This window comes from Sceloporus undulatus, chromosome 5 (genome assembly GCF_019175285.1).
Source record: "Sceloporus undulatus isolate JIND9_A2432 ecotype Alabama chromosome 5, SceUnd_v1.1, whole genome shotgun sequence".
NCBI classification, from domain to species: domain Eukaryota; kingdom Metazoa; phylum Chordata; class Lepidosauria; order Squamata; family Phrynosomatidae; genus Sceloporus; species Sceloporus undulatus.
In genome coordinates, this window is record NC_056526.1 from 120,609,680 (window position 1) to 120,637,148 (window position 27,469).

The window sequence follows — 27,469 nt, forward strand, 5'->3', positions numbered from 1 at the left end:
TCCGTGCGGCACAGCGCCCAAACAGCGACATGCCACGCAGATGTCATAATTGCCCACAAGCACACTGATGCCTTCCCCGCGCTGCACAAAAAGAACCTACAAGGAGTGGGTTCTTTTTAGGCCTCATGGAGGCCACAGCGTTTATCTGCTGCTGCCTCCATCCAAGGGACACCCCTTTCTCCCAAACTGTACAGCCCCTTTGGGCCTGAACAGACAGGCCAAACTAAAGCTGCTTTGGGTCACTTTGGAGGTATAGGTATGCTGTTTAAATTATACATGTGTCCTAAGAGACCGGAAGCTGTGCCAAAGCCAAGCTCCAGTCCTAAGAACTGGAGCGCAGCTTTGATGCAGCTTCACGCCTCTTAAGATGTGTGTGTCATTTAAACAGCATACCTCCAAAGTGACCCAACGCAGCTTTATTTTGGCCTGTCTGTTCAGGCCCTAAGTTAGCAGAGTGGTTACGATGCCAGAGTCAGCATCTTAGGGGCAGAACAAACAGACAGGAAAAAGAAGTTTGAACCTGCTTTTTCCTACAGTGGTTCAAAACCCTGCTGTCTGTACCAGCTGCTCCCAAAGCAGACCAAATGCTCATGGCTTGCCCCCCACAGTGTCAAGCAACGCCACTGGGTAATAGTATTTTGTTGTTGTTGCCTTCCCACCATCCATGTGCACTATTGCACAAACACACCGCTAGCAACTGCCTGCTGTCTACATACAAACCCACTGGATGGCCGCCCCTTTGACTAGCCAGATTCACACCTGGGATCCTCCATTGGTACAGGGCATTGGAGCATCATTATGCCCCATAAAACACTGGCAAAGCACAATCATGGGCCCTTCACCCCCCTTTTCCCCGTGCCCCCTGTTGGACTGTCTGGTTTGGGCATGTTGTAATTACATCCATTGGAGGTATCACAGGTGGGTTACAGACCGCCGAGAAGCGGCGGTCTGGCTCCGCCTCCACTTGCAGTGTCCGGGAGCCACAGCCTTTAAACCACACGGCTCCTGGATGCTGCAGAGAAGGAGCGCGGAAATTGCGCTCCTTCTCAGGCTCCGTGTCCGGGAAAGCAGCCAAAGGGCTGATAAAGCAGCTAGTTATCAAACAAACAACCCCCTCCCAGCACAGCAAAGTCAATGTAAGCTACACAGTCCTGGAGAGTTGCAGTAGCTTTGCCAAAAGGGTTTACCAGAAGAATTGTCAGACGGTCCGAGGTTCAGGGTAACAGATAGGCAGGTAGATAAAGCAGTCCAAGGTCAAGTTTCCGGGTAGTCAAGACAAGAAGCCAAGGAGCCAGAGACAGAGTCTTTCCTCTAAAAGAGTCAGATATCCACTGGCAAAGAACCACACATGCTCCAGGTGCTTAAGAAGGCAAGGAGCTGGCCTTCAGCTGTGCCTGATTACGAAGACGCTTCTGATAAAGTCTCCGAGATCTTCGAAGGCCCTCTCTTTCTGCTCGACGCTCATTGAAGGTAGGCACGCTGCCCAGATCCTCCTCCATGTCCACAGCCTCGGCACCAGGCAAACTTGACTGCTGAACCTCTGGAGGGGCCATAGACTCTGCTCCAGCAGAACTAGGACCAGCCTCTGGCTCCTCCATTACAGGTTCAAGCCCCTGGGGCTCTGGCTCCTCCATTATAGGTTCAGATCCCAGAGGCTCTAGCTCATCCTCTGAGTCCTCCAAGCCATCTTCCAGGCTGGGCATGACACTCCGGAAGAGACACGAGGCGCTAGTCGCACGCTCGCGGCGTCATTTCTGGGGCACGATGTGCAGACGCAACGCGTCCACTACGTCAAGATGGCGGTGGCCGTGTGGAACGGCCGCCGCCATTTTGTGCACGTGGAGCGCATACTAGGGTTAGGGGGGTGCGGAAGCACCGCCCCTTCTATATGGCGGTTTGTAACCCGCCACAATTTCACTTTTTTGCATTGCCACCCTGACCGCTTGGGTATGCTCCATCCTTTTTTTAAATGCAGACCTGCACCGGTGTGTTTATATTCAGCTTTAGGGTTAGGGTTAGGATGGATCGCTCCTTCAAAACCACTCTTGCATTGGGGCGTTTATATGCAGGGTCGCAGGTGTGCATTTTCCAGGTTAAATCGGAATATCATGAGAACTTTTTGTTCCAGTTTTTAGTCCCAGAACATGGCTTCAATCCAGTTTCTGCCTGCTTTGGAGGTGTGCGTCATCTAAATGCCCCAGCTTTAAAGTAGTTTGAAACTACTTTATTTGGCCTATGTGTTTCACCCCAATGGTACAAATTCTCCTGCTTTGGTAGGCTTAGCTCTAGACAGGAGGAAAGGGCTATGTGCAAACAGCCCCTTTAGCTAAGATTTCTCTCTTAATTTCTAAACAGTGAAATATATTCTGTCTCTCTTTCTCTCTTTTCCTCTCCCCCACTCCCCACCCCTCTGTGACTGAACAACAAGCTGGCAGTACATAATGCACAGCACATAATATCACCAGAGACCATTCCTAGGTCTCAGGTTTTGGTCCAGAAACTTCTGGGCCTGGGACAATCCTGAATTGGGAACCCTATGAATAGCAATACAATGTAAGTTCATATAACTATATCTGGTTGGCTTTAAAGATAGAAACTGGATGTTATAAACACAATCCAAGTCCAATCCACATATTTACCAATTATTATTTATCAGCTTATAATTTGGCTCAGAATATGTACATTTCTGTTTTTATTCATTCTTTACTGACCAGGAACTATTTCAGCTTCTTCTAAATTTGAGAAATCAAAGTCCATAGGTGGTTTCAGGATGTTCTCAACTTCTGTTAGCCTTGTTTTCAGCTTTTGCTGGGCAGCATCATATTCAGCTAAGAGCCTGGCAAATCTTACCTGTAAATTATCTAGCATTATTTCTATGTGGTTAACTTTTTCCTCTATATCTTTAGGATCTCTTCCTCCGCTTGCAGCTTCTAAGTCAAGTAATCCATCTTTCATAAGGATTTGTTTTCCCTTCTCTTCCAGCATGGCTTTTGCATCTGGATATTCTGTTAGAGCCTCCATTAGATCATCTTTATACAGACAAAACAAATCTGAATAGCCAATACTTCTAATGTTGGCTGTCCTCCGATTTCCGGCTTTGCTACCTTTAATGTTAAGAATGCTGATCTCACCAAAATAGCTTCCATCACTTAGTACCACAAACTGAGTGACTCCGTCGTCAGCTACCACTGCAAGTTTGCCTTCTTTGATAATGTACATTTCTCGCCCAATGTCACCTTTCCGGCAGACATAATCTCCAGGACTGTATACCTGAGGCTGTAGTTTTAAGACTAGTTCAACCAACAGACCAGCTTCACAATCTGCAAAAATTTGGACTTTCCTTAATGTTTCCAGATGAACATTAATGGCAATTTCTGCTCGTAATTTATCTGGAAGAAACTTCAAGACTTTTCTTTCATCCACTGCCTTCTTATTTGTCCACAGATAATCAAACCACTTGATAACTCTTTTTTCTAAGTCTTTGCTCACGTTCCGAAACTGCATGTACTGCTTGATAGCATCAATCCTTGCTTGAAATTCTTCTCTGGCGGCATTCATGTTAGAGATCATAGAACCAATATTACCAACAATAGTAGCAAAAATTAATACACCAACTAAGAAGTCAACAACAACAAATAAATATTCTACATCTCTCACAGGAGGAGGCGTTTCACCAATAGTTGTCAGAGTCAGTGTTGACCAGTAGAGACTATATACATATTTTCTAGCAAGCCGGCCAAATTCAGGATGAGTAATGTTGGGATAGACCCATGTGTCTGTACCGAAGCCAATGGCTTTAGAGATTGAGAAGTAGATACATGCATTCCAATGTATAATAATTATAATATACATGACAAGATTAGAGATCCTGAAGATATTTGGGTAGCTTGTTCTTGTTTCTGTTTGCTGGAAGAATTCAAACAAACGAGATATTCTAAGTAATCTGTTTATTCGTATTTCTGGGTAGTTCAACCCTAATTTGAAATAAAGCAGATCAGTTGGTATGATGGAAAGTACATCTAATTTAAATTGAACTGTTCCTTTATATCTTTTCTTAAGTTTAATTTCTTCTTTCACCAACAAACCTTGTTCCAGGTACCCTAAAATAAAGTGTAAAAAAAAGACTTCCTGATATTTTCCTTTGTTAAATTTTAACTGGTGTGACAAAAAGCAAGTACAGATATAGAGTGCATGTATACTACTGAATTATAGCAGTTTGGTACCACTTTAACTGTTATTTCATTTATTTATTTATTAGACTACTTATACCTGCCCTTCAGCCCTAAAGGCTATCAGAGCAGCTTACAATTATTATTTTTAAGTTATGACTCCATCCTACAAAATCCTCAGATTGTAGTTTGTTGAAAATTTGGGGGCTCTAGTCCTTTCCCATCAACTACCACAGTGGAGCTCTCTAGCAAAGAATTCTACTTAAATCGTGTATTGTTTTGTGTTTCCATAGGATGAAGCCATAGCAAGTAAACTGAGATCAAAGATCTGTCACTCTACAGTCATCGTGGCCATTTTAAACTATTTGATGAACTGGACACCTTTCAAGTGGTGGAAATGCTTAGTATATTTTTAGTTCCACGTCTTATTAAAAATATCATGAAGCAGGGAAATGGAAGTATATGTTAAGTGAGCACCTGAATTTACCAAATGTTTTCATAATACATCAATGAAATTTCACTTTCTGTTTAAAAAAATCTGAATTCTTCCTCTTATCTGTAATATGAAGGTTTGTACAGGTAAACTGTTTAATATTTTTATACTTTAATATTATTATATTTTTATTCCAAGAATATTTGGATGGCATACATGGTGCCTTCATTTTTATTCCTAGAAAAATATTAAAATAGACAGGCAGAGAAAAAAGGCCCATTCAAATGACCAAACAAACCATGGTCTCTTGGCACAGGATGTAGTGTCAAGAACACATTTGCCCAACAAATTGTGGTTTCCTTCAGCATGAACTAGTAACCAGTTCAAATGCTTCCTCTTCTACTCATTTCTTTCATTTACTGGAAAAGAGATTCCTTCCTGTATTAAACCACGTGTTTCACATGCTTTCCAAACTCCATACACAAGCAGCAAGGAACTTTTGGGCCCTCCAGAAGCTGTTAAACTACAATTCTCATAAACTCTGATGGGTGGCCATCTCACCAGGCAGATAGGCATAGTAAATCAAGGACATGTAATGTTCTACAAGTTCTTTTCACCCCTGCCATCTCTACAGAATTGGATAGAATGCCACAGTTTTATTCTAGTTGAACTTCCATAGTAAGAGCTAAAGTACATAAATATTTGACTACCTGAAAGATGCTCTGTTTTTCAGTGAAACAGCTCACATATGAGATGGGTGGTGATCAAAAACCTTTTAGTGACTGAACCCATTTATTTATTTATTCGATTTCTATCCCACCTTTATCCCTGAAAGGGATCCAAGGAGGCTCACAAATAAAAATTCTAAAAACATATTACAATAAAGCAATTAAAAATATAATCTAAAACAGTATAAAATTACAGGCATTAAAACCACACTAAAACCATGATACCCACCCTATATAACAAACACTCAAGCCACCCCATGATTAGTACATCAAAACCCTGCCTAAATAAAGCTGTTTTTGCTTGCCAGAGAAAGACAAGCAGGGAGGGGGCCAGCTTTGCTTCTCGTGGAAGGGCATTCCAGAGGGCAGGTGCAGCCACCAAGAAGGCTCTCTCGTGTCTTCACCAGGTGAGCCTGTGATGATGGCAGGGCCGAGAGAAACCCTTCCCCGGAAGATCTTAGGGCTCTAGCAGTTTCATATGGGGAGATATGGGCGGGGTACAGACCGCCGCTTTGCGGCGGTCTGCCGCCGCCACCAGTAGGTCCGCGGGGGAGCCGGAGCCTTCACACGGCCCAACTCCCGCGCGGACCGAAAAAGAAGCTCCAAAATGGAGCCTCTTTTTCCGTCGCGTTTGCGACGTAGCGAGGCGCCAGGGGCGCGCTCGCTACGTCACAAGCGGCGCGACCCGTACGGACGCTCAGCGTCCGATACGCAAAGATGGCGCCAGCCATGTAGAAGGGCCGGCGCCATCTTGTACGGATGGAGTCCGTACTAGGCCCAGGGGCGTCTAAAAGAGAAGCCCCTTTTTTAAAATGGGACGTCCAGAGGACGTCCCAAATGGCGGTGCAGAAAGCACCATGGTTTCTCACATAATCTAGATCTAAACCATGTAGGGCTTTATAGGTCATGGCCAGAACTTTGAATTGTGCCTGGAAACAAACCGGTAGCTAGTGAAGCTGTTAACAAGGGAGTTATATGCTCCCTGTAACTGGCCCCAGTCAGCATTCTGGCTGCGGCATTTTGCACACGCTGAAGTTTCCGAACAGTTTCCATAGGCAGCCTTATGTAGAGTGTGTTACAGTAGTCCAAATGGGATATAATCAAGGCATGTGTCACTGTAGCCAGATCTGACGTTTCAAGGAATTTATAGAAATCTCCCTTCCAGAGATTCTACTTAGCATCATCCTGTTCAGTTTTAAGGTCAGATTAATCTTTTTATTGGCTGAGCATTTTATTCAGTTAATAAATAAATAGAGTACCCAGCTTGTTGGGGGCAATTAGCTTACACATTGTAAACTGCTTAGGGAGTGCTTAAGTGCGCTGATAAATGGTATAGGAATGTACTTGCTATTACTGTACTATCTTGCTACTGCTGTTTCCCCAACCTAGTGGCCTCTCCCCAGATGTGTTAGATTATCATTCCCAGCTAGCATGGCCAAAGGTCATACCAACTGAGGGTAATAAGAGTTATAGTCCATCACATTTGCATGGTGGGAAAAGTCCACACAGAGGGTGATGATAAATTTATCATGGTTATATCTTTGGTAAGGTTTCATGGCTAGATAGGAAACCATTCAGAATATCAGCTCTTTATAATTAAGTAACTGTATTGAAAAAACATATTTGGCAAAGATATTTCTAATAATTTACATATTCCTATCTACACAAAGTTTTGCAAGATTATATTTGTTTTCTCAATGGTTTTTTAAAGTGCTTTTTAAAATGCTCAGTACAAATAAAAATGTACTGACAAGATGATTTAAAAAATATATGCTTACCTGTCCTGGTTCGTACAAACATGTCAGCAACATAGATAACATCTGATATATAATCAAAAATGAACCACATTTGTAAATTGTTGCTCTGAAGTTCATCGAAACAGGCTCTGAATAAGAAAAAACACAAGCAGAATTTAAAATGAACCATTTGGTCATTATTCACAATGTAGCACCTTTCTAACTGAAAAAGAGAAGTTTCTAGCTTGAGCTTTTGTAGACATGAATCTGCTACCACAGATGCATGTGAAGTAGACAAGTGTATAAAAGCTCATGTTACCAACTTCTGTCTTTCAGTTACAGTACTTCCATATGTGGTACAAAATCCCTTTGCATACAGATTTCCCAGACTAATATGTATTTGAATTCTTTACAGTTAAGGATACAAGCCATTGGATTCATGCCCTATGGAAATGTACTTTCAGAAGTGATCTCCATCTCTGTGAGATTGAGGGATGGTGACATTTCACTTAAGGATATAGACAAATGGGCACAAGACCACAGGAAGACAACAAAAATGGTCAGTAGTATGGCAAAAAGATCCTATGATGAAAAAAATTGAAAGCTGAGCATTATTGGTTTTCAAAATATGATAACCCTGGGCTTAAATTGTAAGAGAACAAATTACTGCTGAACAATAGGAAAATATTTTTGACAGTAAGATCAATAATGCAAACAATTACTGGGTTGATGAGCAGGCTGTTCATTGTCAGATTTTTCGAGCAGTGTCTGGACAGCCATCTATTGAGAACGCTTTAACTCTGGATTTCCTGCACTGAATAGGGGGCTTGACTAGATTGACTGCAATGCCCCCTTCTAACGCTACAATTCAATTATTTATTTCCCCAAAGTGTGTTTTTCCTATGTCCCAAGTAACCTTCAATTCTCATTTTGTCCACCACAAAGTTTTCATCACAAACTCAGATCAGAACTGCGTAAACCAGTGCTCAAGATGCTTTTCAACATTTGCAGTGCTGCCTTCATACATGGTATGAGCTCCCAGTGGAAGCTTAATGTCACCACTTCACTAAGGGCATAATGCAAGAAAAATTTTATGAGGTTGAAAAACTAAGTGCTGCCAGAATGGGTTAAAATATTCCTGAGACCCACTGTCTTATTGCATGAAAAAAGAAAGCCAAAGAGCAGGAGAGTAGCAGCTTTCTCTATGCCTCTCTGCCTGCCATTGTAGCACTTCTGGTCTCCCTCCCAAGGGAAATGATCATAAAAATGTGCCTTTTATGACTGGGAAAATCCATTTCACTGTCTCTCCGTTATAACTGTCTCTCTCAGGAAGGAATAGAAGTGCTACGACAGCATGTGGTGAGGAACAGAGGAAGCCCCTGTTCTCCCACTCCATTTCGGCTTTTGTTTCTCATGCGATGAGGCTCCACATTTGAAAAGTTGTTTAGTTTTCTTATCTGTACATACATTTTAAAGATAATTGAATCTTATTGTGCTGATAAAGAGTAATTAAATTAATGATGAAGCAATCAGATTATCTCTTTGCTACCAAACTGACTTACATAAACATTTTCAAGCCACATACAAGCTTTCTTGCCAAACCAAAATGAAATTCAGGACAGGACTGAAAAATATCTATCTTGCCTACAAATCACCTTTATCATTGACAAATTTATACATAGCATTTCCTGAACATTCCATGTGCTTTACATACATTATAGTAATAATAATTACTTGCAAGGAAAGTAGCTATCCTAGCTGTATTACACACTGGAGGGGGAACAGCACTGAAGTAGAGAGATTGTGGTTTGCATAAGTTCACTAGATGAGTTATTGATGATTGTTCCATTTGAGCTGGGCATTGCCTAGTTCACAGCTCAGTTTCTCAAGCCACAATTCTATGTGTAACCTACTTTCCTGGTTTAAATCCTCACTAAAATTAATAGGCTTATTTTTTTTTTTTAAGATAGGCATAGGATTGCACTTTTAAAATACTATATTGGTTAGCTAGTGAAAATTACATCCAGTTTCAACAAGCCATGGTTTCATCTTTATATACAACAACTTTTATTTTATTCTTGAAAGGCTCTTAATTTCCTTTTATTTTTCTTTCTATTTAACAGACAAACTGATATATCTATTATGAACCAATATGCCATCCAATAATGTTATTTTACAATACCTAGCAATGATCATTGTCCAGTTGTACATGACAGGCAATGTGATGCAAAACAGCCAATTGTAATATAAGTTTCCTGACGGATCGATGACAAATATCTCCTTCTTCTCCCTAAAGAGTGAAGAGAAGGGGGGAAATGATGTTATCGAGAAACTGGTACAATATGGCCATCATGAATAAAATCCAGCAGCACTTTGTACAATGCGATGTGTTTAACTATTCCACTGCAACCAATTGACTTAACTTAGTGCCATATGCTGTAGATATTAATAAATATACTGAACAGAATATTAGTGTACTTTTGCTCTTTGTGTTTACCAGTGAGCCAACATCAACTTGGCCAGTATAAGAAATTTCATACATTAGTTTGCTGTAATGAAAATGAATTCTGTGACACACTAAAGTCTAACAAATTTATCACTGTGTTTTTATAGAGTAAACTTCAGTATATGAACTGCCTGTTGCACTTCTTGTTGAAGCCATAAACACATTGGCTGTATCCACACTGCAAACAGAATCTAGTTTGACACCACTTTAGCTGTCATGGTTCAATGCTATGGAATTCTGGGATTTGTAATTTTGTGAGACATTAACCTTCTCTATCAGACAGCGCTGGTGCCACAACAAACTACAAAACCCAGGATTCTATAGCATTCAGCAATAGCAGTTAAAGTGGTGTCCAACTGAATTATTTCTGCAATACAGATGGAACCATTGTCTCTCTTGAGAAAAGGTACTGCCATTCATACGTCTCTTCAATTATAAATTCTCTAAATGGAATTTTTTAAAAAAATTTTATTGGTTAAAATATATATACAACAGTACAAATACTGACTTATACCAATATCCATACACCCACATTCAAATACACAATCAAATACACATTAAAATACACAAACTAACAACACATAAAATCCTACCTATTACTAAGAAATCAAATATAGGTAAGTATACGTATATAATATTTATTTCATTATTTAATGTTTAATATTTGCTGTGCCCATCCATTGTCTTGTCTTTATCTTATCTACTAACCTACCCTCCCTTTATCTTCTGACCTATCTTTCTAATTCCTTCTTTAAATGATTTCTTCTTCCTCAGCCTTCCTATCTTACTCCCTGTCCCCTACTCTTCTTTCTTCTTCCTTAAATACCTTCTAACTAACAACTTTCTCTTACCTTCACACTTACAATATTCTTTTAATATCTCTCGTTATCTTCCTTATACATCTCTTCTATCAACACCTTTACTCTCATTTATCCTTCCCTTTCACTCTTGGACACATACATCTATTGACTTCCTCCTACCTTCTTCATATTATAGATCATCATGTTATTTGACTTTCCAAATTTCTCTATTATATTAGTGGATCCTGTTTCCCTTTAGTTCTAAAATAAGAACCATTATGTACAAACCATGAAGTTGACTGAGTTCTCTATCCCATCTATTTAAATGATACTACAGCTACATCTCCCCATCTTGCCTCTATGTATTTAATTACCATCATCCATTCATCCTACGTCTGTTTCTTGTCCTCGTTTCTTATTGCTTGAGTTAATCTATCCATCATCACAGCTTCGTATAATTTAAGTATCTATTCTTCTATTCCTGGGCAATTGTTGCTTTTCCACTTTTGAGCAAAACACAATCGCGCAAGAGTAACCAGATAATACAGGGTTTTCCTTTCCTTCCCTTTTATATCGTCATCAAAAATGCCCAACAGAAAGGTCACAGGTCTCATTTGTATTTTCTTCCCCATTATAAGTACAATTTGATTATTAATCATTTTCCAATATTTTTTAGCTTCTTTGCATGACCACCAACAGTGGTAAAAGGTTCCAATTTCTGTTTTACATTTCCAGCATAAGTTATTGTTATATTTATAAATTTTTGCCATTTTAGCTGGAGTCATATACCAATGAAAGAACATTTTATAAAAGTTCTCTCTTAGATTCTGGGAAACAGTAAGTTCATAATTGTTTTTCCAAGTTTTCTCCCATTGATGCATCTCTATTGTATGACCTATTTCTTTAGCCCACTTGATCATATCTTCTTTCACTACCTCCTGTTCCATCTCGTACGACAATAAGATTTTGTATATTTTCCCAATTAGTTTTGAGTTGTCAGCTAGTAGTAATTTACCTAGTTCTGAATTCCCTTGAGTTAATTCTATTTTATGAATCTTAAGATCTTCTTTGTACCTCAACATAATTTGGTTATATGCGAACCAATTAATTTTCCAACCTTCCTCGTTTAATTTTTCCCTTGGTTTTAAATTAATTTCCCCTTTATTTATTTCCAATAGATCCTTATATTTGTACCATTTGATATCCCCAATCATTTCTTTCCTGTAAAACGCCTCGTGTGGGGATACCCATCCTTCTATATTTTGAGCTATTCTTGATTTGTATTTGTTCCAAATTCTTATAAGGGATTTTCTAATCACATGTAATTTAAATGATCTATTTGATTTGTCTTTCTCATAAATTAGATAAGCATGCCATCCAAAAGCATTTCCGTCACTTTCAATTTCAAGCACTTTCGGATTTTCTAATTCTATCCAATCTTTAAGCCAAATTAAACTACAAGCTTCAAAATACAATTTAAAATTTGGTAAACTTAAGCCTCCTCTTTCTTTAGAGTCTTGCATTATTTTATATTTAATCCTAGGTTTCCTCCCTTTCCAAATGAATTGTGTCAGGTCTTTATCCCAGTCTTTAAAAGGCTTATCCGTTATGATAATAGGGATCATTTGAAATAAGAACAATAATTTCGGTAATACCATCATTTTAATACAGGCAATCCTACCCATTAATGAGAGGCTTAATTTGTTCCATTGTAATAGATCTTGTTTAATTTTAGCCCAAGTTTTTTTGTAGTTGTCTTCATACAAATTATTTGTTTTACTTGAGATGTAGATACCTAAATATTTCACTTTTTTTTCGATTTTAATACCTGATTTATTTTCCAGTTGTTTTCGGTCTTTTTCTTCCATATTTTTTGTTAGGATAGCAGATTTTGTTTTATTAATTTTACAACTCGTCATTAAGCCGAACTTTTCAAGAGTTTCTACTACTAGTTCAATACTTCCAAGGGGATCATCCAGCGAAAGAATTAAGTTGTGTGCAAAGGCTCTTATCTTATATTGTTGGTTCTTAATCTTAATACCTTTTATTTGATCATTTGTTTTGATTTCTCTTATCAGAAGCTCTATTATTAATAGAAACAAAAGCGGGGATAAAGGACATCCTTGTCTGGTGCCTCTTTCTATGTTAATAAATTTGGTTTTCTCACCATTTATTCTAATTTGAGCTCTTTGGTTCATGTATATTTTTTCTATCCAATTGATAAAGTTTGGGCCTACTTGAATTTTCATTAGCACCTCAATCAGGGTATGCCAATTAACTGAGTCAAATGTTTTTTCTCAGTCTATAAATAAAAGTCCTAATTGTTGTCATTGTGCCTTTCATAATATTCTATTATATCTAATAAAATTCTCGAATTATCCCTCATAAATCTGTTCGGTAGAAATCCCCTTTGGTCATTATCAATTAAGTCTTTTAAACAGTACTTTAGACGGTTTGCCAATATAGTGGTGAATATTTTGTAGTCGTTATTTAGTAATGAAATTGGACGATAATTTGCGGGTTCTAAAATATCTTTGCCCTCTTTGGATTTGACAATATATGTATGCATTGATGTCACGCATATGTAATAAAGTCCTACAACAAATTAGTAATATTAACAAACATGTGTGGTCAGCAATGTAATAAAGTCCTAAAACAAATTAGTAATATCAATAAACATCCTTAGTCAGCAATTGGTTTTAATGGAAGACCATTTTGAGAAAGGATGATTAATAGAAAGTCATGATAATATTCAGCCTGTTAAAAAAAGATCACTGGCTTAGCAGTAGTCACCAGTTTCCATGCATCTCTTGGAGAGTAAAACAGTATTCCTTCAAGGCCAGAATTGGTCCCCAATTTTTGATCCCATCATCTAGGAATCATGTAAAAATTATATGGTTACTTCTTTTGCTAGAACTCCTACCTGAACACCCACCCACCCACTCACACATGCACACTATAAGCATGTCATCTCCTCAAGATACACATTCCTATATATTGACATTGTGACTGTGTTGTGAGGTTTGTGAAAGATGTAATCCAACCTATACTACAGTGGTAACATATGACTCTGCCTCAATATATTTCATGGTGTTAGATGGAAGCATTTAACCCTAAATTAAGAATACTTACTTCTCCTCCTTATTTTTCTTCTCAGGTGTACCTTTATTTGTCTTCTGGTTTTCCTTATTTACCTTTTCCACTGTGGCTTTTTCTCTTTCACCATCAGATTTACTGGAAAAGGGATTACTATTATATAGACATTAGAATAAAAATAAATGAACAACTTTTTCAAAAGAAGTTCTATTATGTACAGATGTACTTCAGTGCTAGCCTATATACATAAGTGTATTATGCGAATTGCTGCAGATTTTTACACGTTCGCATCCACACACATTTGCCATCACCCTTCTGCACAACTTCACATTTATTTGTCCTCCCTCTGCTGAAAATGCACTTCCATGTGAGTCCATGCGAAGTAGGATAGACAGCCATACATTTGATAATGCACATCCTTATTGATATTCACAGATACTCCAGTAAAACCCATTAATCCTTTTTCAGCTGAGTTTATGAAGGGTTCTTTTGGGGGGGAGGGGGCCTAGCAAAAAGCCTGAATTTGTCCGAAACCTGAGTGTGGCCGGAGTGCAGTCTATGCAATTGGAATGTATTTTAATTGTAGACAAGCCCTCAGTTAAGCTTCTAATAAAGAAGCTTCTTTTTACGAAGTTTTTTTATTCCCCCCTGCCCCCACCAATTTCCTCCTTTTCTTCCATTTACTTGGAAATGTTTTTTTAGCACTATCATTGTTGGGCGAATGGTAAAGAAAGGCTAGAGAAACACAGATGTTTGATGTCAGGATGCAGCAGTGCGTCTACTGTTAATGTAATAAAAACATGAACTGGGAAGGTATGGGATTCTAGCTGGTGATCCTTAGCCACTAACTGGAGGTCTTGCACTGAGCAAGGGATTGGACCTGATAGCCTACAGGCCTCTTCCAACTCTATAATCCTATGATCCTACTGTAGCTGTGTGTGCCTGCCTTTAACTGGCAAGGTAAACAACATCTGCCTCAAAAATCCCATGCTGAACATGCATGAACATGTCCTCATGCTAGCCCAGGGACTAATCTAGGTTGGGCCCTGGGCCAAGAAAGCACAGGCTCAGCCTTGCCTGTTTGTTCAGCCCCTCATTTGAAAAGGTATACACTTCCACAATCCATCCTAACCTATGAAAAGCCATTGGCTTTAATGGGAGGCAAAATTGATGACGCATTTTTATTTAACCATGATTTACTCTGTCTTTGGTAGTGTTATTTTAGGTAATATATTACAAACTACAGAGAGGTTTTATTTTTCAGTTGTAAGCTACTATAAACAATTTCCCCACACACTAAATAATTAAAATTTATATCCCATTTCAGATCAAGTAATAAAATTTTGTTCTCTTAACAAGTTCAACAAGAATCTTCATATGAAAGCAAGAAAACAAAATCCGCAAATAAAATGCATATCTCCAAATAAAATACCACATCCAAAGTGACAAAGTGAAACATGTTTAAACATATTCATTTCAACAGACAGTGTTGTCTGTGTTGTGCAGTACAGTGCAATTCCATGCTTCTGTGGGATTTACAATCAAGCAAGTATGCATAGGATTGTAGTTTATGTTTGCTGGATATGTATTTTGTCAACAAGAACAATCACTCAGTTAAACATCTTCAACACACATTCAGCCATATGGAGATACGTGTAAGTGAAAAAACATAGTTCAGGCTAATAATGATCATAATCCACACAAAGGGACAAAACAGGCTTCTTTGACAAAGTTGGATTGGGGCTGTGGCAGCCACATGCTGTGGCCCCAATCCACTGTGGCACCAGTCAAAAAAGGAGCAGTTTTCAACTTTAGTGGCTCTTCTGCAGCACCCTGGCAGCTACCCAGAGTATTGGGGGCTTGTGGCGTGTAACCACCATACTCCCCAAATGCCTGGAAGCCAGCCCACATGTGGGTAGTCGGGCAACTGGAAATGGTGCAAAGTAATGGTCAGATTCACCCCAAAGTTAAGTATTTACACTTTCTGGTTTCAATGAGAGAGTTAAAGATGGGTACATCCTGTTACTGGGATTTGTTTTCATAGAAATAATTAAGTACATATATGTTTAACTGAACTGTGACATATGATAACAATATAGTGAAGAACATGCAAGGCATTAAAAACCATTCCTATCATTCAAGTACAGATCCTCAACAGAAAATGGTTATTCACATTCTTTACCTGTTTTTACCATCTTTTACTCTTTCAGTACTTTCACTTCTGTGCTGGAGAGCCAAGTTGTGAATATTTGAACTTGCATGGTGGGTTTCAGTCACCCCTATTTTTGTGGTCATAACTGAAATCTATTATCTGGGAAACAGTGAGGAAAATGTTTTTGATCAGAGCAGATAAAAGGACTTTAAACATAAGACCCAGAATTACAACTAAGTTGGTGGGGATGAAGCAAACATGTCACATTAAGACTTCAAGAGAAGAAATCCAAACAATTCAACCAATGGGGTCTTAAAGTACAGTATTTTAAAGCTTCAATCCTGTACATACTCTTCTGGGAAATAAGCCCCATCGAATTCAGGGGGGCTTATTTCTGAATAGAAATATATAGTAAAAGTGAGGTTGAATCACCATGTGTTTCCTGGTTGTATCAAGTGAAATGTATGAAATAGTACATAGTACAGATATAAGAAAAAATAGGAACAAACATATTTTGCATATGGACTTAGCCAAACTTAATCATATTTAAATTCCATTAAAATAAATGGGACTTAGAAAGCCATCCTTTATTATGTTAAATACTTGCTCATATGGAAATCCTACTGTATTCAATGGAGCTTATCTCCAGGTAAGTGTTCACAGGATTGCAGCTGTACACCATGGGATTTATTTCAAAATAGGTATAGATATGATTCTGCTACTTGTTGGATCATAACAAAATGTCAGAGATCTGTTTCATCTGCCATTCATCAGTCTACATGTAGGAAAAAAACACAGTTATTTCTCTTAGTTTAGTCATGGAAATTGCTTCATGTTCACAACAGGTTACCAGCATAATGGAGGAGGGGGTTACACAATATATAGCAAAATAAATTCACATAGCTCCTCATTTTATTATGCAGAGTTTAGATGTTTTTCTCCCTGGAAATCATTATGGCATCTTCAGTGCAACCACATTTCAATATTAGCCACTCCTTTCATTCCATTTAGCATTCCTAGTCAGACATCCATCCATTAATAACCCACCACTCCATTCACTCATGCTTTTTAAACAAAATTGAATGACATAAACAATAAATTACCAACCTCATTGCATTCATTCCATACTGCAGTGAATCCTGTGTGGGTGATGAATTCTTTGGCTTCCTAGGAAAGGATATGTCTATTAACAAATCAAATTGAGGGAAATTAACGAACTCAAAAATAAAAACAATGCTGCTTTTACTGTTGCAATATTATAGCATTATAGTCCCTGCTTGTGCTTACCGTGGAAATGTAGTCTGCTGTTCTTTGTGGTGAAAGAAATCCTTTAAGTCTTCACACTGTAGCAGGCACATAAGGAAAATCCAAAATCAAGCAAATTTCTCTTTAGAAGTACCCTGAGCATGTACGATATAACAAGTAGCATTCAATAATTCTAAGTGTGCCTAGTTTAAAAACATGATACTGTTTGAGAGTTGGGCTTGATAAAAGTAATTACAGTATTGCCATTATCTACAGGAGCTACAATTTTATCCTGAAAAGAAGCTCGATGATTTTAGCAAGTGTCTGCCAGGCGGAAATGCATCAGGTTTAAGACTCTTCCGCTCCTAGAATTAAGGGAAGGAACATCAGTTGACTGGCATGCAATTTTTAAGAACATTAGTATCCATTAGGGAAAAGATGGCAACCTGAGTATTTTATAATATTATGAATATGTATGAGTTTTGTCAAATGTGTTGTGCTCGGACCATTCTGAAGCAGCAAATACCAACTATCTGTCTGTCACATTATACCCTCCAACATTTCACAGATGAAAACAGATGTGCGGCCAAGCAACATCAGACTGAGGTCTGGTGGCAAAAGGCATTCATGAGGAAGAACACAAGCTAGAAGAAGCTGCAGCCATTTGTTTTTGCCTGGGTCTACAGGAAAAGGCAATTTCACTCCCTCTTTTCTCTGTCTACTTTTTCCCTTTCAATTCAGTTGCAGCACTTGAAGTAAACTGAGAACAAAGGGGGAAAACTGGGAAAGAAGAGAGAAACTGGGACATTTTAAAAGCAGCTGAAAAAGTGGGATAAGAGAGTACAAGGGAGCACAGAGGATTACCATACATACTCAACTATAAATCAACTTCATGTATAAGTGGAGGGCAGGCTTGGCTGCCAAAATTATGGATTTTGATAAGAACCTTGGATAAATTGAGGAAAAGGCTTAGGGGGGCATGTCACAAAGGAGCTAAAGGATGAAGCAAAGGAAAACAATGTCAAAGAACTTGCAAAATTCTAGCAGGCACGACAGAAAAAAACCATGATTCTTTCTACTTATGGCTTTACATTTGAAATGCAACATTGTCATATTTTTGTCACACATACCCCTCAGTAATATAATAATAATAATAATAATAATAATAATATCCTAATCATTATTCTACCACAGCAACCTAATGGTGCCCCAGGGATAGAATACCCTGAAATATCCTTACTTCACGATGTGCTATCATCTCTAAAATTATTCTGCCCCCAGTAATGCCTCCATGCTGCTGTGGGTAGCTAAACTACTTCTTGAAGTAATGACAAGTGGTGTGTGTGTAAAAGAAAGGTTGGAGAGAAAGAGAGCCTCAACTAATTGCATTAAAGTTGTGGTCCCAACCCAATATTAGAATTCCACCAAAAGAGCTATTTGATAATTGAGAAATGTTTTCACTCCAGTTCCATTATATCTGAAGCTTAAATGTCTGGGAGTACTACGCAATTGTGCTATTTGAGCCCTTCAAAAGGAAAAAGCAAAACAAAACAAAACCATTCCCTATTTTTATTCTCTCATTGCTTCAGGAACAAATAAAACCCTAAATCCCATGGGTTGTACGGCATGCATAATTCCTATCCACATACGTTTATTTAGCAGGTGCAGCAATATCTGTATGTGCACATGAAAGTGTATCAGCCCTACTGATAGAAAAAGGAAAAAATGATTAAAGTACTAAGTATTTAGTTCAAGATTTAAACAGGACATTTTCCACTGCAGATATAGATTTTATGTTCCTGCCTTGATCCATAGATCCTGGCAAATACAGTATGACCAATACAAAAGGAAAATATTTTTCTAGGACTTGTTAACTTCTTGGCAATAATAATATTTATCTTACCTTTATTTGAGGCACATAACTTCTTGGCAATAATAATATTTATCTTACCTTTATTTGAAGCACATAATCATGGATAACCAGAAGAACAGCAACAGCACCAGATTATTTCTGAACAGGTCATCTTTAATCTCTTCTTGTGTCTTGTTTAGTCAGATATTTTCTAATTCCTTTTAATCTCATTAAGGCTGTCAGCATTTGAAAGCTTCTAAACATTTTCAGGAAACAGAACACCAGTTTTTCACCATGCTTCTGGATAGGTGCTAAAGGTTTTGAAGGACTGTAATTGTAGCATATGATTCCCTTATATACTCTCCATTCTAAAGCCTGTTCCAATGCCAGTATTCAGACTGAAGATCAGCTGCTCATGTGCCTCATGTGAGATTTGCACTCTCTCCCCTGGATTTTCAAAAAACCTGCACATGCTTAATGGATGCTGCCAGAACAGCAATGTTTGCTGAGGCTTAGCCTTCCCCTATTCTCACCAACATTACTCTGGACATGGTAATGCTAAGAAAATAAATTCCCAATTATACCATCGTACCCATGTAGATGTTTATATCCTGAACTAATTTTTCACAGTTTTTTCACTTCTTCAAAATAATTTGCATTTATATGCAGAAATAATTTTAAAGATTTAAGACAACACGTATTTCTTTTCTCCAATCCCCAGTTTTTAACTATTATATCTAGACGACTGGGTCTCTATTATTCTCATTTCCTGTTTGTCAGTCTCAATCACATGCAGCAAAACACTGCTTACCTTCTTCCCAGTTAAAGATTTATACCCAGAGATCCAGAATTAATTTTGCATCCTGCTTGTTTTCAGTTTTTAATAGTTAACAGAAGCAGTGATTTATTCCCATTGCTGCGGTCATCACAGCAATGACTTATACTGTACTGAGTCAGATCATTAGTCCAGCTAGCTCAGTGATGTCGACGGTGTGTAGCAACAGTTTCCAAGGTTTTAGGCAGGAATTGTTTCAGCCTTTGCCAAAGATGCCAAGAATTGAAATCCAAACCATTCACTGTACATACAAAGCAGGTGTTCTGAACTATATGGCCTTATCATCCTCATTATCATCATGGCAGCAGTGATACTAGGGTCCTGGGCCGCACAGCAACTATGGCGGCAGCCTGATGGCGGTGTCCTATCTGCACGGCTGCCGCCATGTTCACATAATGGACACATAGCGTTATGGCATGTGCATTACATCACGAGTGTGCCACTGGCGCACTTGTGACGTAACCCGGGCACCAGTAAAAGAAGCCGGAAAAACCAGGTTATTTTATCTCCGAAGGGACGTCGCGCAGTCTAACAGCTGTGGCATTCCACCGGAGTTAAAATGGGCGCCTGCAGACCGCCATTTTCAGGCAGTCTGTACTGCACCTCAGTTTACAACACTGAAGTAAACTGGGGACAAGGGAGGAAGAGGAAGGGGAGGAAGGGGGAGAAACTGTGACATTTTAAAAGCAGCAGAAAAAAACGACCAATAGAGGATTGATGGGCGGATATACTGTAGTATCTAAGCATCCCGCAGGTCCATGGTGGCGAAACTGCGGCATGTGTGGCACTGGGGAAATGCAAAGCCCTCTCTGAGGGCACGCAGCAGAGGCCAGGAGGAGCGAGGGAGAAGGAGAGTGGAGGATGTGCATGGGGAAGAAAGCCCCCGTGCTTCATTCCTCCACTTCTCCAGAAGGGATTCCAAAAGGTACTCCATTTTGAGCAGGGAGGCTAAATGGTCCAGTGCATTCTGGCCCAAGACAGACAGTCCAAAAGCGCCATGCTGCCACCAATATTTGGGTTCTGGAGCGCGCAGCATCCACATGCTCAGGAACCCTAGGATGTATGGGCGGCAGCCTAATGGTGGCCTCCCATCCACACGGGGGCCACCATCTTGATGTAAACGACACGCAGCATATAGATATTGCTGCGCGTCGCTTATGTCACGAGTGCAGCAATGGCGCACTCGAGACAGGTGTGCGGCAACCAAAAAAGAACCTGGTTTTTACGGGTTCTTTTTGGGGTGGCGGGACGCTGCGCTATTTGGCTGCTGTGATGTCCCTCCATGGGAAAACAGGCCGCCACCAGCCCAGACTTTTAGGGCAGTCTGTTTCGTGCCTCTGTTACTGAATTTCAGATGCCCTGAGACAGTAGCCATGGAAAGTTGCATGTCCTAATGGCAAGCTTCCTAGACTGGTCTTTGGCCGTTTTAGCAAATGAGATACAGAAATAGATTGATCGTTGGTCTAATGATCAAACAGAACCTTTCTTGTGTATGTTGGTGTCAAGTCATTTCCATTCTGACTTATGGAAGCCCTAAGGTGATCCTATCATGGGGTTTTCTTGGCAGCTTTCTTCAGAGAGGATTGGCTATTGCCATCCTCTGAGGCTGACTTGCCCAGGTCACCCAGTGGGTTTACGTGGCCATGCTGGGAATCGAACCCTGGTCTCCAGAGTTGTAGTCCAACACTCAAAACTACAACAGCATGCTGGCTCACATCTTGTTTAGTATACTTCCCAGTCTTGTATTATGAACTGATAGCACAAACAAAGGCGTCTATCATTCTAAGTAGATATGAGCTACTTGACAGACAGAGGAAGGAATCATTGCAAATGAAAGAAAACAATCTTCCTTTGTTACAGTTCCATTAAAAACAACAAGCATTTTATTTTTCAGTTTGCCAGCACAGCTGTCTTAGTTTATAGGCCCAATAATTTTTATAGACTACCTCTATTTCTAACATATGCCAGCAAAGGCAGTTTGCCATATGACTATAGGCCTCCAACAGAAGTGATCAACTTAATTCAGATCCAATAAAACAGGACCAAGATTAAAATACATAACAGTGTTCTTATTTACATGTCTGCTCAGACATAAAGCCCATTAATTTCAGTGGTGCTTTTCTCCAGATAAGCACATCGACAATTGCAGCTTTAAGCTCAATGACTTTGTTAGGTGTATATTTATGTCTTTATTTTATATGCTGCCTTTCACCTAAATTTGACCCAAGGCAGCTCACAAAAAATACAGGTGGCTCTCCGTTTTCATAGGAGATCAATTTTGGACTCCTCTGCGAAAATGGAGGCCAGTGCTTATTCAAGCCCCATAGGCTTGAACGGAGCGTTCCGCTGTGTGCACGACAAGGATGCGCGCACCATTGCAAATAGCAGAGGTCGCCCCTCCACATAGATTCAAAGGTGTGCATCTGAGATCCGTGCATTAGGAGGGGCGACTGTACTTTAAAAAACAATACTAAAAAAAGAATTCAAAACATCACATCAATAAAATAAGTTAAAAATGAGGGAAATGGTTGATATTTGGATTCAACGCACAAATAAATATATATACATATATATAAATGTGTGTGTGTGTGTGTGTGTGTGTAATATATATAGAAGCTAGTAGAAATAGAATAAAGAGTTTAGCCTTTAAATGGGCCTCTAGAATAGAAAGGCAGAAATGGTTTTTAAAATACATACCACATGCACACACCCTGTAGAAGAGTTTTTGGACTCCAGGACACTGCTGGATGAAAATGGTGGTTATCTTTTGAATTCCACACAAATGTTATAGAGAAGGTAGAACACTAATTAGATGAACACAGGGCCTCAACAGACCAGTGATAAATACTGGCCTGGCGGCAGAGTGGGGATGTGGCATCCACACAACACACACCCGACGCTGCCCTGAGATTGCCGTCACACCGTGTATGTGACTGCAGGTGGCGTTATAGCGCTCCTCTGGCGCTGAGGCCAGACGACGCAGCACCAAAGGAGCACCGAAAAGCCGTGGTGCCAGCGGCTATGGGGCCATTTCTGCAGTGCAAAAAGGAGATGCTTTTTGTGGGTCCTTTTTGTGCCACATAAAGGTCAGATTAGGGCTGCGGTGTGTAGTCACTGTGGCCCCGATCTGGCGCTGAAAGGGGCAGCCTGTTCAACCTCACAATCCTCTTTTGCTCGAGAATCTTTTTGTAGTTAACGAACTAAAAGATAGATAATGCAAACATGAAAGTGAAGATGAACAGTTAATAATGAGACTTTGGCCTGAAATCATGGTTCAAGCTTTGGTCAATTGCATAGCTTGCACAATAGTTAAAATTAAGCCCAAAAAAGTACTTTAGAAGGAGGTCTGTAAATACGATGAAGGGAATTTTATTTTGAGTAGGTGGGAGGTGTAAACAGGAGCAAGGATAATGTATTTATTTTAGGCATTTGTGCTTTGTTGAATATTTTGATGACTTATAAAGTCACAGGGGTGGGAAAATAGTGCCAGGGAAAGGGATTTAAAACTTGTATCAAATCTGGGGTGTGCCTACTTGCCTAGGACATCCCTTGTTGCAAGACTGTAATTAATAAATGGGATATTTACAAAACATGGATAAATGACTTCTTTTGTCCTGATTAATTTGATTTTGTACTTTGGTACTTAGAAAATTATATCTCACAAAAATACAAAATTATTAAAAACATGACACACTTAATGTATGAAACCATTAAAATATATATAAGCATGCACTTCAATAAGAAGCCTCCCTAGGTGCAATTATATGTTAAAAGCCTTGTTTGAAAATAAAGGTTTTTGCCTTCAGGACAAAGAGGAGCAAGGAAAGGTCCAGTCTAGTTTCTCACAGGAGGGAGTACCAAAAGAGAGGAGCAGCCACTGAGAAAACTGTGTGTTTAAGCAATGATATGGGTGGTTGGACCCACCCAACTTCAGGTGCCATGTAAAATACCCAAAGGTACTAGAGCCCATCTGATCTTGGAAGCTAAGCAGGATCAGCCCTGGTTAATACTTGAATGAGAGACCACCAACAAATGCTAGATGCTGTAGGCTATATTTCAGAGGAAAGAACTGGCAAAACTATCTCTGAATATCCATTGCCTAAGAAAACCCTATGAAACTGATGGAGTCTCCATAAATTGACAGGCGACTTGAAAGCACATATACACCCGCTGTATGCCAAAGATCAGTGTACTGAATTTTGCCTGTTAGCTACAATTATTTTTCTCCTAGAAATTCTCCAGAGACTGGCAGCTGATGGCTCAGGTCCTGGCACTGGTCTATGGGCCACCTTTTTGATTAGCACTGTCCTAAACCATGGATAGGAATCACCCAGCTCTCCAGAAGTTTGTGTGCAATTCCCAGCAGTCCTAGCCATCATATCCAGTGGTAAGGGATGCTGGCAGTTGCAGTCCAACAACATATGAAAGGCTGTATGATTCCCACCCCTGCCATAAACTTTTTAAAACATACTTATGGTGAAGTTGCCTTGGCTGATGTACAGGTGGAAACACTGATTGCAATGCTATACTGATCTACCTCATTTTGAGACCCATTGAACTGAATAGACATTGAAAGACTTGCGTAATTGTAAAGCATGTCTTTAAGGTAAAGTCTTCCTGTTCTTTGCATGGTAAAGTTCTCACTTGTCATTCCTCTGACTTCAACAGTCATTTGAATAGAAAAGCAGATCTCATAGGCTGACAACTTTTCCTCAAGGCCTGTGGAAAAGGAGGTATCATGGCAAATTGGAGTGTTAACACTTTGAAGTTATACAGCTGAAAGTGGTGCCATTTGAATTGGTAGCTATACTCCCACTATTTCTTGGTAAGTGTATAAAGTCAAGATAGTGCAAATTGCTTTCTCTATTTCATAATTAATCTTGAACCGGAAAAACTAGATTTGAGTTTCTGCCAGATGAACTAAGGTAAACATATATAACTCCTGGCAAGTGCAAGAACATAATAAAAGCAGCCTTAATTTAGCCTTAATTTAATCAGAACTGATCATGTTTATAAGAAATTTAAGGTTTATAAGAAACACAGAGGTTTGGTTTTTTTAAGTGGTGATCCAATAAACACTACAATAGATTTCTTACACAATCCGGTCCTAGTAGCTGTGTGGTTTAGGCAGCCAGAGATTAAAAATTTGCTGTCAAAGTTCTGTTGTCATCCAAAATTAATTGAAAGTTGTTTCACTGTTGCCATCTTAAACAGTACAAAAATATTCATAACCTTCTTTTTAATATACATAATTTATACATCTTTATTTCTCTGTCCTTGCATACGTGAGTGAATCTCAAGAGTGCGTCTTGGTTTTCCCCTGTTAAATAAAATACAATTCATTGAGGATTTGCCTCTGTGGTTCTTCTTGCCTCCAACTTTGGTAAACATTGGGATGATCCCAGGGCTGCATAACACAGCCAATATTTAGAGCTAATATTTAATTGCCCAAAGGCGAGCTAACCTTAAAGGAGAGCTCCTGTCCTGGTTACAGAACTGCTAGTTTGGCAGGAGCTGGGACTAGTGATGTTAGCTCACTCTATTCCACGGCACTTGGGCCTCGAATTGCTGAGCTGCCAATCTTGTGATCTTCAGAGTAAGCATCTTTAACTGCTGAGAAACCGCATGCCTATGCTTGACCCCCCACATTTGCTGGGGTTAGGGGCACAGGACCCCCGTGAATGTGGAAAAACTGCAAATAACAAAAACACTATGTTTTTACCTGAGAGAACATCTCTCTAGGAATCTTTAGGTCTGTTGGAATATCCTATTGTTTCCATTTTAGTCATCTTGGCTTTTGAGGCGAGCTAAGGCTTTATTTACGCTCGTTCCTCCACATTTGCGGCTTTGACTTTTGCAGATTTGGTTATTCACGGATTGTATTAGTATGTTCTCTCTAGGAATCTCTAGGTCCTCCAGGGAAATTTTAACAAAAAGTCACACCGAAGGAACTAGAGATTTCTAGAGAGAACACTCCACTAGGCATTTGTAGCTCCCCCAGAGCAATTCTGTGATTAATGTCTGGCAAATATTGAGCTCAGGGTTGCACTGGAGGACCTAGAAATTCCTAGAGGCGTTCTCTCAAGTAAAAGCATAGTGTTTTTGTTATTTGCATTTTTTCCACATTCATGGGGGTCCTGTGACCCTAACCCCAGAGTATGTGGAGGGTCAGGTATATTTTATAAATGTGATTTAAAACAATTTCAATAAAAAAGTATTTTTTTAAAAAAAAAATCCAGAATGACTAAACAGAAGCTATCATATTTGTGGACATGAAAAATTAGAAAAGACAGCAGTGTTTGGTAAGATAGAAAGCAGAAGGAAAAGAGGAAGTCCACAATACAGGTGGCAAATGACATCCTGCACACTTTGGTGTCTGGTGTGGGGTGGAGCTGTTTTGGGTGGCAGTGACCAAAAGGGCACACATGCCTCTCTTTTTTGCCACTGCAGCAAACCAAAAGGTATCACCTAGTGTGGACCTAGTGAGGTATCACCTAGTGTGGACCACATCCCCGGCACCTCACTAGTGACACCACTGGCAGATGGGCCATGAGTTTGCTGGATTTCAGCAGGGCTGCTTATGACCTGGAATGCGTTTAACAAGTACAGTGGGCCCTTGGTATCCACTGGGTTTCATTCCAGGACTCAGCTTGGATATCAAAATCCATGGATGTTCAAGTCCCATTAAAGACAATGGCATAGTAAAATGGTGACCCTTACACAAATCAGCAAAATCAAGGTTTGCTTTTTTGGAATGTGTGTGTGTGTGTGTATGTTTGAATATTTTCAAACCATGGATTCTTGAATCTGTGGAGGGCTGACTGTACAATCTTTAGGGAGGCAGGATCTGGAGGTTGGAAAACACACACAATGATGACTGAATATGCTCCGTAGCTTAAAAATTATGGTTGAGTTGAGGGTGCGTCTGCACTGTAGAAATAATGTACTGTGCCACCACTTTAAGCGCTGTAGTTGCAGCCTATGGAATACTGGGATTTGTAGTTTTGCAAGGCCTCTTGGCTTCTCTGCCAAAGAATGCTGGTGCCTCACAAAATTACAAATCTCAGGATTCTGTAGGATGGAGCTGTGGGAGTTGATGTTGTGTCACACGGCATTATTTCTACAGTGTACTGTACATGTACCCTTAAGAAATAATGCAGTTTGACACCACTTTAAGTGCTCCATTCTGTGGAATCCTGGGTTTTGTAGCTTCACCTGGCATAGTGGTTTGAGTGTTGTACTATGACTCTAGATATCAGATACTGAATCCCTGTCCAGCCATGAAACCCACTGGGTGAACTTGGGCAAGTCACACTCTCTCAGTTTTAGGATGGTCATGACAACCCCCCTCTGATGAGATCTTGCCAAGAAAACCACAATAGCTTTGCTTTAGGGTCAACATAAATTGGAAACAATTTGAAGGTGCACAGCAAAAGCAACAACAATGTCTTTAGCCTTCCCAGCCAGAGTGTTGGTGCCTCACAAAACTACAAATCCCAGAATTCTGTAGGACTCAGCCAGGGCAGTTGAAAGTGGTGTCAAACTGCATTATTTCTACAGTATAGGTGCAGACAGATAATTCCAACTGAGGAGGAAGTATATGGAGCATCCCTAAAGTGAGCATGGCAAGGCTGCATCCACACTGCAGAAATAATCCAGTTTGACACTGCTTTAACTGTCATGGATCAATGCTATGGAATTCTGGGAATTGTAGTTTTGCGAGACATTTATCCTCCGAGAGCTCTGGTGCCACAACAAACTACAATTCCCAGGATTCCCTAGCATTGAGCCAGAGCGGTTAAAGTGGTGCCAAACTGGATTATTTCTCCAGTGTGGATGCAACCTATGACTCTGGAGACTAGGTTCGTTTCCCAGCGCAGCCATGTAAACCCACTAAGTGTCCTTTGGCAAGTCACA

The 27,469-nt window shown here is 39.7% G+C and overlaps 1 protein-coding gene across 7 annotated transcripts; it reads right to left on the bottom strand.

The window, feature by feature from the left end:
* Positions 1-1,925: 1,925 nt before the first annotated feature.
* Positions 1,926-20,181, bottom strand: CNGA1 (cyclic nucleotide gated channel subunit alpha 1). Of its 7 annotated transcripts, XM_042466480.1 has the most exons (9): positions 19,529-20,181; positions 18,817-18,973; positions 16,908-16,963; positions 16,728-16,787; positions 15,651-15,779; positions 13,505-13,606; positions 9,249-9,356; positions 7,109-7,215; positions 1,926-4,100 (listed from the first exon to the last, which is right to left on the bottom strand). In XM_042466480.1, exons 5-9 carry the CDS (start codon positions 15,761-15,763, stop codon positions 2,704-2,706), a joined length of 1,827 nt encoding a protein of 608 aa, XP_042322414.1. In that variant the 5' UTR covers positions 15,764-15,779; positions 16,728-16,787; positions 16,908-16,963; positions 18,817-18,973; positions 19,529-20,181; the 3' UTR covers positions 1,926-2,703. The 7 variants fall into 7 exon arrangements, with proteins under 7 accessions (XP_042322414.1, XP_042322417.1, XP_042322416.1 ...); XM_042466483.1 differs by lacking the exon at positions 18,817-18,973; XM_042466482.1 differs by lacking the exon at positions 18,817-18,973 and having other exon boundaries at positions 16,728-16,803.
* Positions 20,182-27,469: the final 7,288 nt, after the last annotated feature.

Bases quoted from the DNA above. Each gene is read 5' to 3' on its own strand.
- CNGA1 (XM_042466483.1), bottom strand. From the start codon at position 15,763: ATGACCACAAAAATAGGGGTGACTGAAACCCACCATGCAAGTTCAAAT. The intron at 7,216-9,248 runs GTATTGTAAAAT...TTTCTTATTCAG, and splicing joins TGGACAATGATCATTGCTAG to AGCCTGTTTCGATGAACTTC. The intron at 4,101-7,108 runs GTAAGCATATAT...ACTTTATTTTAG, and splicing joins GTTTGTACGAACCAGGACAG to GGTACCTGGAACAAGGTTTG.